The sequence below is a fragment of the Oreochromis aureus genome, linkage group 17 (genome assembly GCF_013358895.1).
Source record: "Oreochromis aureus strain Israel breed Guangdong linkage group 17, ZZ_aureus, whole genome shotgun sequence".
Classification (NCBI taxonomy): Eukaryota; Metazoa; Chordata; class Actinopteri; order Cichliformes; family Cichlidae; genus Oreochromis; species Oreochromis aureus.
The window spans coordinates 16,077,445-16,091,753 of record NC_052958.1 but is presented as its reverse complement, the minus strand read 5'-3'; the positions used below and the strand labels follow the sequence as shown (position 1 = coordinate 16,091,753).

At 38.0% G+C, this 14,309-nt stretch overlaps 1 protein-coding gene across 3 annotated transcripts in view; it reads left to right on the top strand.

Moving 5' to 3' along the window:
- Nucleotides 1-14,309, top strand: part of acss3 (acyl-CoA synthetase short chain family member 3) — a 56,886-nt gene that overhangs the window by 10,655 nt on the left and 31,922 nt on the right. For all 3 annotated transcript variants that reach the window (XM_039601555.1, XM_031746396.2, XM_031746397.2), the window contains 2 exons: nt 985-1,136; nt 11,168-11,271. In XM_039601555.1, coding sequence (XP_039457489.1) covers nt 985-1,136; nt 11,168-11,271 — 256 coding nt within the window. The remainder of the gene's footprint in view (nt 1-984; nt 1,137-11,167; nt 11,272-14,309) is intronic.

Below are 14,309 nucleotides of genomic sequence, written 5' to 3'. Positions count from 1 at the left end.
GTGTAATATCACATGATCTGTGCATTTCTTTTTATCATATGTCATGTGTTTTTGCTTAGCTCCTAAAACAGAGAATCTGTTGTATCAGTGCTTCATTATGGGCTTCTTTAAATAGTTCCAGATGCATATAGACTCCATGCATGCATCATGTGAATGTCACAAGCAAGCATCACATGGAGTTCTGTTTACACAGGCCGCATTGATGACTGCGCTCTTTTCCAGGCCCAGATTGTCCCTAAAATCAATTCCTGAGATTCTGCACTTTTCTTTGGCTTGAAATCTGAAGTCGTTTCTTTTTATACTTCACGAAAAGATCAAGAAGGATGTGCATCTTTCAGTGTAGTTCTTATGTATAGGGCCACCAATTACATTTGCACTCTGATATTCCCTCACCAGTTTGAGGCAGCAGCGCTATTGGACGATGAATTAATTGGCCTTTCCTTAAATCAGTGTTTGACTTCGGTCACGGTGGTTGCTCCACATGGTTCTTGTTTCTAGCAGCCCATCTATCTTCAAACCCTTTATTTGGAGTGAAAATGACAGCCAGGACTCACTGCTCCTTTTATCCATTCTTATTCTTCCGCAGTTGTCTTCTCACTGTTGAGATCGCTTAGTTGAATACCAGGGAGGAAAAAAAAAAAGAGTGGAAATTGCTGCTGGAGACCTTTGCCTGCAGGCTTCTTGCATCTTTATCTTTTATTCTAGACAGACAGTACTTCTGTAGCGCAACTGTGTTTTCATGCACATGTGCCTGGATAGTCAATCTTCCTGTGTGTCTTTTTATTTTAAACAGCTGTTGTATAAATATTCATGGTTTGCAGTTTATAGTCTTAAGATTGCACAAATATTCCTGGAATGGTTTTAGGCAATAACAATAATCTCTGTAATCTCTGGTGTTTACTTTTCATTATTCAAATTCCGATGATACACATGCCTTAATTAAGCTGTGAAGTAACAAGTTGGTGCTGCACTGTGTGATTACAGGGAAAACCTGTAGGGACTCCAGACTCCGGGGCCTTCTTCCGTGTCTTGTCTGAACATGGAGTCTCTTCAATGTTCACAGCGCCCACTGCTATCCGTGCTATCCGCCAGCAGGACCCCCAAGCTACATGTGGAAAAAAATATCCACTGACCAGGTACAGAGCAACAAAATAAATGCTTTTGAATCAGTGGGGATTAGTGCTAAAACAACAAATGGATGAATATGGAATTGAGATAAAATTCCTTTCTTCCTTCTTATGTGAGAATTTATTGTGTTTCTCATGTTTATTTGCAAAACAAAGCAAAGCAGCGTAGCGATGTTACTGTGTGACTGCAGTTATTTCTGACATGTTATACAGCGTCTGATACAAAAGACTGTATGCAGAAGGTGGTAGTAGGTTTGTATGGACTCATTTTGAAAATTTAAAGTTTTTTTTGGTTGTTGTTTGTTTGTTTTTGAGACATAGTGATGATATCCAGATGAGTACCCTGTGTTCTCGCTGTGCTTGTGTGGGTTCTGTCCAGGTACTCTGGCACAATCGAAAGACAAGGTTAGGTTGACTGGCAGGACTAAATTGGGGAGAGGTGAGAATGTGAGAGGGAAAGACTGTCAGTACATATCGAGTCCTGCAACAGACTGGCGACCTGTCCGAGGTGTACTTACCTTTTGTCCCATGACCTATAATAGCTCTTTGAGGATCTGCAGTTTGCAACATTTCTCAGTTGGTGTAATTTCACAGGATGTATTTTATTTATCCAAAACGCTGAGAAATTACCATGTTACAGCAGGCAAATGAGAAAAACCTAATTTAATGCAATGAATGTAATTTCACAAAACAAAATGGCCTAAAAAGGTTAAAATATGCACTAAAGGAAGAGCTAAGTTGAATGTGAAGAGCTCAATAATTTTTCAGCCTTGGAGGTTTCAACTTGATTGTGATTGTAGTTATTTTTATTTTCAACCCTAATGGTGATCCAATATTTTAACCCTAAGAACCCCATGCAAAAGTTTTTGGGGATTCTTTCTTTTAGCGTAGCTTTAGCCTGTAAGACTCTGATCTTTGCCCTTATTATGATGGCTACATGGACTGAAACTGAGAGATAATTGCATATTATCTTGGGACTCTGACGAACCTGCTGTGTGAGAGAAGGGCAGCTATATCCATCAGCTGTCAGTGGCAGAGGACTTTGAAACACCAGGAGTGACTTGTTAAAGCATCTCATGGCTGATGGTTGTCTGCCCAGCCTCTCGTTAGTCTCTGGCCATCTGCCGATGCACAGCCCTCTCCCACCTCTGTTGCTCACAGTCTGTACCCTCAACTCGACCCGCTCGAGTGTTAATCACGATAGATAACAAGCAACAGCAACTCACTCACTGCAGCCCACCTGTGTTAAATCACTCGGCGTGATCAGGTGAAGGTCGTCTGTAGCTCCGAGTTAAAAACAAACATTTTTCATGGCATTAGTTTAACTCGGATTAAATACTTCATGAGATTTTGTTAATTCTTTGGCACGGAGCGTAAAAATGTACGGGGGTTTTTGTGTCAGTCACTACTTTGACTCTGTTCCGCAGTCTGAAAACGCCTCTTAGCACACAATCATAAAGCAATTCTAAGTGGGAATGACCTATGGCCCTAGTGAATCATTCAGTAACTCTGGCATTGTGTGCTGAATCGACGATCTCCTGTTGTTCCCTGTGCTGAATGTATAGCACCTTTTTAAAAGCTCTTTCTGCAGTCAGAGATGATTTTTCTGCTGCATTTTTTTTTTTTTTTTTTTTTTTTCACATATTGTTGACATCTCTCCTCTCAGCTGTGACCCTGCCACAATCAGTCATTTAGGCAACTGTTCCTGTGTACACTTTCTTGTTCTTAATGCATTTTTTCCCCTTGGCAGAAGCACGTTTGTAAAAGATTGCTGCAATTCCCGTTGGTTTTGAGCAAAACAATTTGCCATCATACACATGCTGCATTATAAAAGCAGCATTAAAACAGGGTTTCCAAAAAAAGAGCTTTTATTCCAATCAAATCTGGCTTTTCGATGCTACTAAAGCGAATTCAAAATGCTTTAATTTAAGTGTAGAAGGCTTTAATCACAGTTTACATGTCAGTTCAAATCTGTCTTGAGTGCTTAATTTGCTACACAAAAAGAAGGAAAGCTATTTTTTCACTTATTGTCTTGTATTTGACAGTCATTATAAACACAGTCCTGCATATAAACAGTCAGAATCTGTAGGGAAGATTTTTGATACCAAGATGATCTTTTGTAATCTGAGAAATGATCACAAAACATTTGAGGAAATCGCAGCCTCTTGAAATTTGTCAGCAGTTGTAAACAGTGTGCAGGCAGTCTTTAATCAGCTATCTGTTATTCATTATCTGGTTGTCTTGGCTCTACTAGAAGCCCTGAAATATTGGCTGCTGTCTCTGAAATCATTAAACTATAATCCATGAGTTCCCAGATTGATTTTTCTAGGCTTACATGCATATCATAGTCTGTGTATGTTGTCCCATCAAAATGCCTGTCTCAATGCCTGGGACGGGCATTGTGATGTATTTTTTGAGCTGCGTTGTTGTGGTTGAAATCTAGTCATTTATTTCGGTTAGCTTATTATTTATATTTGGCTTCATGTAGCTTGTTTTTTTTATTATTATTTATTTATTTTTGTTCTTTTGCATTCCTCATGTCCTTTCGTATTATGTTGCAGTCTGTTCTTTGAATTTTTTATTCTAGTGTATTTTGAATGTTAGGTCGTGCTTTTATTCTGGTTTATTTCCTTTCATCATTGCTTCCAGCATGAGGTCATGTTTTTGGTAGCAATTGTGTGCGTGTATGTCATCACTGTGTCAGTAAACAAGATATTTTTTTTTTTTTTTTTTTAATGAATTCTCATTAAACTTTACAGGGGTGTAGAGTGAGGTCATGTTAACAATCTGTTAAAATTTTGCTTGCATCGACCAAAGTGTTCAAGCTCAACTTAATGATTTATTTGTTAAAATGGACAAAAAGCCATATAACTTGGAAACTAGGATTCTTGTCTTGTCTTTATTCTAGTAACTGCTTATTATGTTTTTATTTTAAATTTGCAGCAAACTATTTTTGGGTTTCTGCTCAACTTTTCAGTTCTTATATTTGGATTTCTGTTATTATCTTCTTGTTATTCTCTTGTGACCTGGTTTCTGTTTAGTTTGTCTTTTTAGGGATTAGTGCAGTTCTTTGTGTTTAGGGTTAGGATTAGTCTCCTTTCTTTATTTCCTGTTTTACTTTGTTACATTTTAGTTTTACTTCGTGTCTTTCAGTGATTTTTCTTGATTGTGTTCACCTACTGTTCGTTGTGTTGGATTTAACCTCCTCATGTGTTCAAATCTGTGTCGGTGTGTGTATAAACAGTCCTGTCATTACTTTGTTCAGTTATGTTGTACTAGTATGCTGTATATCCCTGGTCCACCAGTCCTCATGTTTCTGTTTCATGGTACTTTTTGAATGTTTGGATTGCCTGCATTAATGTTGATCATACCTTCATGGATTCAAAGATTTTGGACTGCGTGTCTTTTGGGCTATCAGCAATAATTGTTGATTTTATGTTTGTGCTTTTGCCTCCTACATCGTGAACTCAGGTAGTTAAAAAACAAACAATAATCATAATAGCAGATGATGAAAGCCCCATCCTGTGAAATACTGAAGGATATGTCAGTGGTAACTGTTTAGGTTCTAATTAAATGTTTTTTAATGGAAGGAATAAAACCTTTCAGAAAACTCATGTAACTTTCTTACAAATGCATAGCTTCATGCCAGAGAAACTTCAAATACCCCTCATATATCTGTGGATAATTGACTCTGAGATGCACAAGCACACCTCGTCGATGCGCTTGAGAAATATCATTTGTTACCATAGACGTGAAAAATGCATTGAAAATCTGTCTACAAGGGTGTCTGAAGCTGCAATGGCAGCAGCGCTCTTTATAAATGTAGTATGTAAAAAGGAGCTGCCTCTCTGTCCGCAGTAGCTTAACAGGAGAAAATTAAGTCATTGCTGAGAGCCTCACTGTCCAAAAGTGACAAAGTGACTCCACTGGATAGTGCTTTTTAGTACATAGTAAAATCTGGTGTTTTTTAAAGGTGGTAGTGTTTACAGTGTGTTTGCCTTTTATTAAAAGGAACCCATTCAAACAGATCAGCGGTTCCTAACATTTTTTTATCTAATGCTTTATTAAAACTTCATGTCCAAATGTGTTCATTTCAGCCAATTTTAAATTTGATGTTGACTATTTTTCCTTTTAGGAATAATTTTAATTAACTATTTAATTCAGCTAATAGTTTAATTTGTTTACCTACTCTTTTGGCCAAAAATATTAAATAAAAAATACACCTGCTAACTGTGCTTTTAGCTACTAATGAGCTTTTTTACATACAGAACTTTAACTAGACATTTCAGGTGTTCGTTCAGTATATTTCTAACAATTTAATTTGTTAATTTACATTGTTACCTAACAGTAACAGCTGCTAATCAGAGCTAAAGCTAATTATTTGTTTTTTGGTTTATTGGTTTTAACTATTGTGTATTAAATTTAGTTAACATTTTCTTTTGTTTATCTGTTATTTAGACCAACTCTTAACTGCTAGCCATACTGTTTTTTTTTAGTTTTCAGATAGTTATTTCAGCTCTATCCCGAGGTGGTTAATTTAATTTGTTCATCCAATAGGCAGTATAGAATGATGAGACCAGAATGAGAGGCCAAACTCACTGCATAGAAAATCGACAAACACTGCAAAAGCATAGAAAATATGAGGGGAAAGGGTTAAATTAAACCCTCTGAAGTCATTTTTTCTACTTCACTTGTGTTTTGAGTCTTGCCCGAGGATAATTCGACATACACAGGGATCGAACCAACCTTTTGATTGGCTGACAACCCACTTTATCTCCTGAGTCACCTGTTACCTATTTATTTATTTATTTATTTTTAAAGATTTCTTGGATTTCTTGTGACTGTCTATTAAACTTACCTGTGCTTGTTCATTAATATTATCTAACTTTTAACTTTTAAACCTTCTCATGTCTATTTGCTTCTACAATTAAATTTCAGCTTTCATTATTTTAGATTGATACTTAAGCAGTACCATCATAGGGCAGTTCAAATTTATTGTAACTGACTGAACTACAGTCAGTTACAGCTTTCAGTTTACTTATAACATGATACAGATACACTGCCGCATTGTTCAGTTGCAGCTCTGCATGTTAACATGTTCACAAAACAGAACACACTTCAGCTGTATTTTCCTCTGATTAACTGTTTCTCATATCACATAGTAAACTTGGAGCATATTTGCACTTTGTAAACTAAAACTCAACCTTGACAACAAAGAATGTTTCCTACTCTGTCTGCTTCAGGGTCAAACTGTATTGTAGCCTTATCTTTACAAAATAGCCAAGATAAATAGTTGTTGATGCCCTTAAGAGGGTCAACTTACCACTTAGAGCATACATTCACTGGCTACTTCATTAGGTACAACTGCTTGGCTGCAAAAAAACCACAACTAAATGGTAAGTTTTAACACTTCAATAAATTATTCAAGCTAACAGGCAACATAATATTGTGTCATTATAAAACAAATCAATTCAGAAGCCTGCTTCACAGTTTGGATTGACAAATTAGAGCACTTTTAATCCTGAATCTATGAGGCAGTTTTCTAAAACTAAAGATGGTAGCTTTCCCACTCCTACCACTGAAGAGCCAATCACTATCCTAACATAGAAACACACATGGATTGGATATTTCAGTAGGTACACCTATTAAATGGTCATTCATGCAAATAGCTAATTAGCCATTAACATGGCAGCAACTCACTGGGTTTAGGAATGTATGCATGATCAAGGCGACCTGCTGAAGATCAAACCAGACGTCAAAATAGGAAACAAAGGCAATATAAGTGATTTTGAATAGGTCTTGGTTATTAGCGCCAGATGAGTGAATAAGTATTTTAGAAACCGCTGACCTGCTGGGATTTCCCCTCACGACTATGTCTAGGGTTTTCTGAGACTGGTCTGGAAAAGAGAAAATATCCAGTGAGCAAGAGTACTCTGGGTGAAAACGCCTTTTTCATTCAAGAGGTCAGAGGAGAAGGGCCAGGCTTCTTTGAAGTGTTAGGAAGTCAACAGAAAATGAAGAACCTACTCGACACAGCTAAGGTATGGAGAAGATAAACCTTAAAGCAAATGGGCTTCAGAAGTGGAAGAGCACACCAGGGACACAGTTGCCGAGGCTCACCAACAGAAGACTGGAAAAACATTGCCTGGTTTGATGAGTCACAATTGAATTTTGGCATCATGAACGCATGGATCCATCCATCCATCCTTCTATCCTTCCATCCATCCATCCATCCATCCATTCATTCATTCATCCTTCTATCATTCCTTTGATCCTTCCATCCATCCATCCATCCATCCTTGTATGAACAGTTCAGGTGGGATATATTCTTGGCACTCTGAGCCCTTAGTACCCATTAAGCATAGTTTAAACACCACAACCATGGTGACTATGTCTACCCCTTTATGCTCACAGCTTACCCATCTTCTGATGCTTCCAGCAGTATAATGCACCATGTCACAAAATTCAGCTCATCTCAAACTGTTTTTTGAACCAGACAATGATTTCACCGTACTCAAATGACCTCCGCAGTGACCGTATCTCAGTCCAATAGAGCACCTTTGGGATGTGGCGAAACAGCAGATTTGGATCATGGATGTACAGAAATCTGCAGCAACTGAGTGATGCTGTCATGTCACGATTTATTTGTAATCGCTGAGTGGGAGGGGAAATGATAGTAGCAAAATGCAGAAATACAAAATAAAATGGAAATGTGTTTTTTTTCAGTGTTGTTTTGAACACCAGTGGTAGTCCAGAATTTCACAACTGGTACAGTTTTACTGAAAAGACAACACAGATGGTTACATTAACTCGAACTGAGGTCTAAAACTGTTTCTTTGCTGCTTTGGCAACAGCTAAATCATCACCCTCCCACCACAGTTTCCGAGGTCACATTGTCTGCCTTAATCTGTTAACTGCTCAAAGAAAACTTGAATACCACATTTGAATTGTCTTTGAATAGCGGGAAATGTGGTGGTGGGAATAGACTTGCTTTCAGCTAGAACATAAGGCCCCTACAGGGACAGTCTAATTATTCACTTATTCCATGTAATTCAGCTTAAGTCTGACAGCTGAAGGATGGTTTGATGATTGTAAAGTCCCGTGGCTTGATCCTTGACATATATGATATTTTCTATTTATCCTCAGCATGATATTATGACTCAATGAACCTTAAATCTGCATTTTTGATCATTATTATTATTTTTTCTTTTATTGCTGCATTGGTAGCAGCATTCTTATCCTTGTGTTACGGAGCAACATTATCATTCATTTGAAGTGTTTCTGGCCACCTGGCAAACCTGTCTCCATTGACTCCACTAACTCCTGAGGGAAATATCTGGCTCTTTAGCTGCTAAATGCTTCAACTAGGTTCGCCAGCTTGCTGCTAACTCTGTCTGTATGCTGCATTGTGCTGGGAAAGCGACTGTCTGGTTGGTAAAAATCAGCTTCCTGTTGTAGCTGGAAATGCTACTTTAAGAGAAATGAAATTGAGGAAAACTGTAAGGGTCCATAGCTGGTAATTCTTTCAAGGTTAATCATATCATAGATAGAACCCTTTCGTATCCCCCTAATGTTTTCAGACTTACAGTTATAGCTGCTTTAAAGTGCTCTTTTGGCACACACATAAGCAGTCAAAGTTAGTGTAATGCTCCTGACAACATGATCTGATTTAATACATATCAGTGTAAAAGTGCACATCAATGCCAGAGTTCAGTTCAGCTTTATTTATGCAGCTCCAAATCAAAACAACATTAACAAACTTTATATTGTAAGTTAAAGACTGCACAATAATACAGAGAAAAGAAGTGTTAATCAAAAAGATGCTCTATTACAGGTGGTAATAAATACAAAAAGTCAGCAGTCATTGAAGAGGTAGTGTAGTGATCACTACACTACCTCTTCAATGACTGCTGTGCCTAAGCATCTGTGCCTAAAATGCAGCCTAGGGTTGGTGGGTTGTCTCCAAAAGCTTCTAGCGACCAGGTAGCAACACTTTGAAAATAAATATGAGGAGCCATCAGAAGGAGTGGATAATAGGGGAGAAATAAGAGAGACTGAAGATAGAAACTGTAGTGTTTCGGTTCACTAGCAGGGCATGAACTCGGGGAGTATCAGTTATCCAAAAAAAGGAGCAGAATTCTGAAGATGAACAAGAAGGGACTAAGGGCAGGTTGGATTTGACAGATTCAGAAGCACTTGAAGGAGTTTGTTGGGTTTTTTTTTTTTTTTTTTTTTTTTTAGGTACTTCATGATTAAGGGGCTCATCGCTGCTGTCTGTAAGGTCATATTGAGGGCATGTGGTTTGGTGGGGAAAATTGAAACTCAGAAAGACTGTAGGTAGGCTTGAGAGTTTCAGGGGAAGGAAAAAGTGGAATTCACTGTTGACGGCCTTGACATTTAAAGCATGAGGCTAATAACTTTGGGATTTGAGAAGATGCTCAAGATAAACAAGCTTTCACCTCCTCTGTCCTGTAAAGAAGGGAAACTGTTGAAAAAGAATACGCAGATGGTTTAGTCAGCAAAGAGGCAAGAACTATTCGCTTAAACGAGACCAATTAAGCTTGCCCTGATTTTCTGTTTTACAATTAGGTAAATATGTTTTTGGGATTGAGGCACTTTTTTGGGGGGTAATTTTGCCTCTGGATACCCTCCCATTATATTTTAAATCAAATGAGGTATGATTGAAATTTAGAGTTACAGCTTTTATTCAGGGAGTTTAACAAAAGCATTGTGTTAACTGTTACAAGGAGGACATTAGCTATAATGTCTTTCAGATACAGGAGGACACCTGCACCAATACCCAGTGTAAATGCTGTATTTTGAACAAATAATTTTGGATATCTACTCTAGGAGTTAGGGTTGGTGTTTGCCATTTATACTTTGTCATTTGGTCTTCGCTTGAAGACCAAACTGCTGTGGATCAAAAGCCTCGTACTTAATTTAAAGCTGCTCTAAAAGGCAAAACCCCCCAAAAAACGAACATACCTTGAAAGTGGTAAGCCCTCTTTCTGCAGCTTTTCCTCTCCTTTCTCGTTTTTGTCACCAGATGAGGACTTGTCATTTTAATTTTCTAAAAGCCAGTCATTTCTGACTTTTGACTTTTTGTGCCAGTCAAACCACTTCAGAGAACCTTTGCTTAATCCATTGTTTGTGTTTACCTCCTTCACACTCTATCCTTACATACAGCTCATCGAATCTAGTCTGAAAAGATGTGTGATTTGCCAAAGAGCTTGACTGTGCTGAAGCCTGTAAAACTGCTTCAGATGAGGTGCAAGAGTCTCTCTCAGAACCTTCGATTTACACTAGGCTGAAGGTTTATAATGGATTTTTTTTTGCCCACTCATTCCAAAAGCATGTTGCCCATCTTGCTTTTAAGAAAAGTGCACTCAAAGTCAAATTCTGGAGTACCGAGAGACATAGTCAGTCATAGTTTATAATTTGGGTTCTCACGGTTGATTTAACCCGGTGTTTTGCCCTTGCAGTACCGTTGGCAATAAAGGAGTAAATTACATACTAGCGGGCGACTTTTTAATTTTAATAACACACTGAAATGCACATAAATGACCAAATCAGTGAAGCGTACTCCATAACTGGGAGCTAGAATTTGTGTGTAGGCTGGAAAAGAGAAACCAGTAGTCAGTCATGATCACTAATGAGAAATTAATAGGCCTTGGCTTTGTCAAGTTAGGACTTGTGGGGATTAGAAAAACTCCAAAATGAATTCAAACTTTTGCAAACAATTCTTTTTTTTTTTAAATTAAAGATATTTGCTGTGCAATTATTCCACCATGGAAAAAGAACACTGAAGAAATCATTAAAAGCCCCAAATTACCATAGTATTCAGGCCCATAATGAGTCTGTGTAAATGTCTAACACACTTCACCACTGCTGTACATGTAGTAGTCCAACTTTAAAGTCTTGAGACATCTATGGTTTGGGCATTGAACATCGATTTTGATTTATTCTGACTGTTCCTCTGAGGGAGTGAATGTGCCTTGCTTCCTTAAGGTGATTGACAGATGTGTTCTGTGTCCCCGCAGGTTGAGGTCATTATTCGTGGCAGGAGAGCGATGTGATGTGGAGACCCTGCAATGGGCAAAAAGGAACTTTGGAGTTCCTGTTCTGGATCACTGGTGGCAAACTGGTAGGAAGAATTTTACTTTCTAAAGACGGAACCAAAGAAAGCAAGAGATTTGAATTGGGGAAGGATATTTTTATCTTCATGATAGACTGGATACAAACTGAACTGGGGAAGCTTCTTGCTAAATAATCTTGTTCCATGCATTCCTTTTAGGGTCAAGGTTTCATGTTGAACAGAAACTGGAAAACTCAAATAGCCGTCTCATTCTTAAACATCACTGAGCTGTGCAGCAACCCTTTTATTTCTTGGTCCTGTATCATCACAGGACGGCCAGGCTGGCATACAAAAGTAAACTTCATAGACTTAATGCCACTGTTTTGTTTTTGTTTTTCAGCTTTTTGTGGTTAAAGTCAAAATTTTTAAAACATTTATCTTTTACCATATGCTCTGAGTGAACTGCAGTTTTAATTATGCCATTATATGAAGCTAAGAAGCACTTTTTTCTTAAAATTTAGGGACAAAGTCCTTTCGATATGGAAAGGATTTCAAAGGCTTGAAGTTCTTTATTAGCATGAACTCCATGAGATGGTGTAATTTAGTTTGATCTTTAAGAATCAGCCATTCTTTAACCTTATCTGCTTGAGATGACTATAAATGTGAGTTTTCCTATATTTTTATTAGCGCCTTGACATTAACTTGACCTTGAGCGAAGGGATACTCCAGAAAATCACTATTCCCCCAAATGCCTGCTGACATAATTTAGCACATTTTTATCACACTGTCCTCTGTGATTAATCCTTTGTACGGTTAGTATCACAGTTTGGGGGATTAGACCCTCTCTGATGGGGGAACTGTAGCACTTTAAGCTTGAAATTTAAGCTTTTCTGGGAACCCATCATCACTCTAGTGATATGGCATTATATATAGCAAATGGATTTATAGACATGATAGTCAGATAAATGGCTTGGAGGGTTAAGAGAGCAGTCAAAAAATGTCATTGTTGCATTTATTAGTGTATTTTTAACATATTCAAAGTGAATCAGATAACATATGACAGTTGTGCCCATTTTATCATATGTATTTACCAAGGCTGAGTTCATTACTTGCTATAATAGTTGTCATTCTGATGGGACTATAAGATTTTCTTTTCTCAAGTGGTCAAATTCCCAAGCAGCACTGGCACAAGAAGCTTGGCTGGTGTGTCCTTATAACTTATTTTACTTTGCACTGATATGTAGGGTGCCCAGATATCCCTCTTTAAATGAGACTGCACAGCAGTTATATTCTCCCCCTCCCCCCCGTCCCACATCTTAAGACAATGTTCCACATTTTGACTGGCCCTGGAGGGCGTGCACTTTTCCTAAAGTCTGGTTTTTACCATTGCATTTGAAGGGAAGTCTATTTATTCTAGTCAAACAGTGGTAAGTCTGTTCAGTGCTATGCCCAGTGAAAGCCACAAGTTGACAAAAAGTCACAAGTTAAAGTTACAGATTTTGTTGAATATGACTGGTTATTCACGCATGAGAAAATGTTGTGTGAAGTGACACAGTATATGCATGTCAAACTTGGCTAAAAATTGTCCAAATAGGCTTACTTTTCTGAGCTATTTTTTCACTGAAACTGTTACACTGTTACCAGGCAGAACAGCAGCTGAAATAACAGTGAAATATCAGAGAAAACGGGACAATAAGAACAAATGTCAGCTTCCTTTTATTAAATTTTTTACTTACTGAGAGAGAAAGTTAGAAAAGCTAAACTCAAATATAATATATTTGACTACCTCCCAGCGTTGTAATACATCCTACTTTGTTCTACAAATACTGTTTGTCTCACATTTAACTTGTTGGGATGTGTTGTGGTCACCATACCCATCTGGGATCCTGAGATGTGAGGACCAATCTAGGCGTTTAATGAAGAGATAAAGAGGAAGGAAAACAATCAGGGGGATGTTGTCCATCTGTTCAGTGGTGTAAATTCAAATAGCTTTTTAGCTGAAGCATGCTTTGAGTTAGACAGCTTAATGCTGAGTCTTTCTGTTTGTTGGTGCACACTTTATAATAATACATATACATAAAACAAGATTTAGCTGATCATATTGATTTTTCATTTAAACATGAATGTAGGAATTTGTGGTTAGTCAGCCCTGGTGCAAAGGGCCTTTCACCTGGGTCTGTCTGAAAATGTCCATTTTCATAGTCAGTTACTTTGCCACTTTACACTTTGGATTAATGGACTATGTAGAAAGGTGAGTCCTGATCATTTTTAAAAGCTTCATAGGTCCTTTAACTTCTTGGGTGGAGTTTGTGGTTTTTGAAAGAGAGCACAGGCTTCCTTTCTTCATCTTCCAGTTAACCTGTGGCACACCATGACTGTTGTTATTCAGGGGAGTAAGATATGCAATTGCACTCTTGGGTTCTAGCTCTCACTGCACTGTTTCTTTTGTATTGATTCTTGAATGAGAAAGACCTTATTAGCTTTTTGAGTGGGAGGCTTGAATCCACGCAGCATGCTAATGTCATGTCCTCCATCACACCCATCATTTCATTGCTTTAGTTCTCTTGAACTAATGAACTATGATAAATATCGTCAGCCACAGTGACAGAACACAATTATTATTATGCCGCTTTGTTTTTTAATATCCTGTCAGCGCGGATGGGGGATCGATGTTGGAGAAGATGACATCCCTGTGTTAAATATGGAATCAATACTGTGGCTGAACTGTTGGGAAAACCATTGACCTTCAGTGTTGGTACATGCAGGGCACTCCAATCTAAGTACAGATTAGCCCGCTTGGTTGATTGTGTCGCCCTGCCTGAATTGATATTTGAAGAGCTTTACATTTTGTGTTATAGAAATGTGAGCTATTAAACTGAGGTCATGGGAGTTTCTCCAACTACTCAGCATGTTTTTGGGACTTGGAAAAGGCACATTAGTTCTTGCGGTTTCCTAATGGGGGGTACATTAAAAGTTTAAGATATCAGGGCTTTTGCTGTTTCCATAATTACAGTGATATGGATTTAGTAGTGGTCTATTATGATGAAGAGAGAGCTGAGCCTAAAGGCAGAACTCTGGTCTGTATAGATTTGGGTAGCGACCAAAAA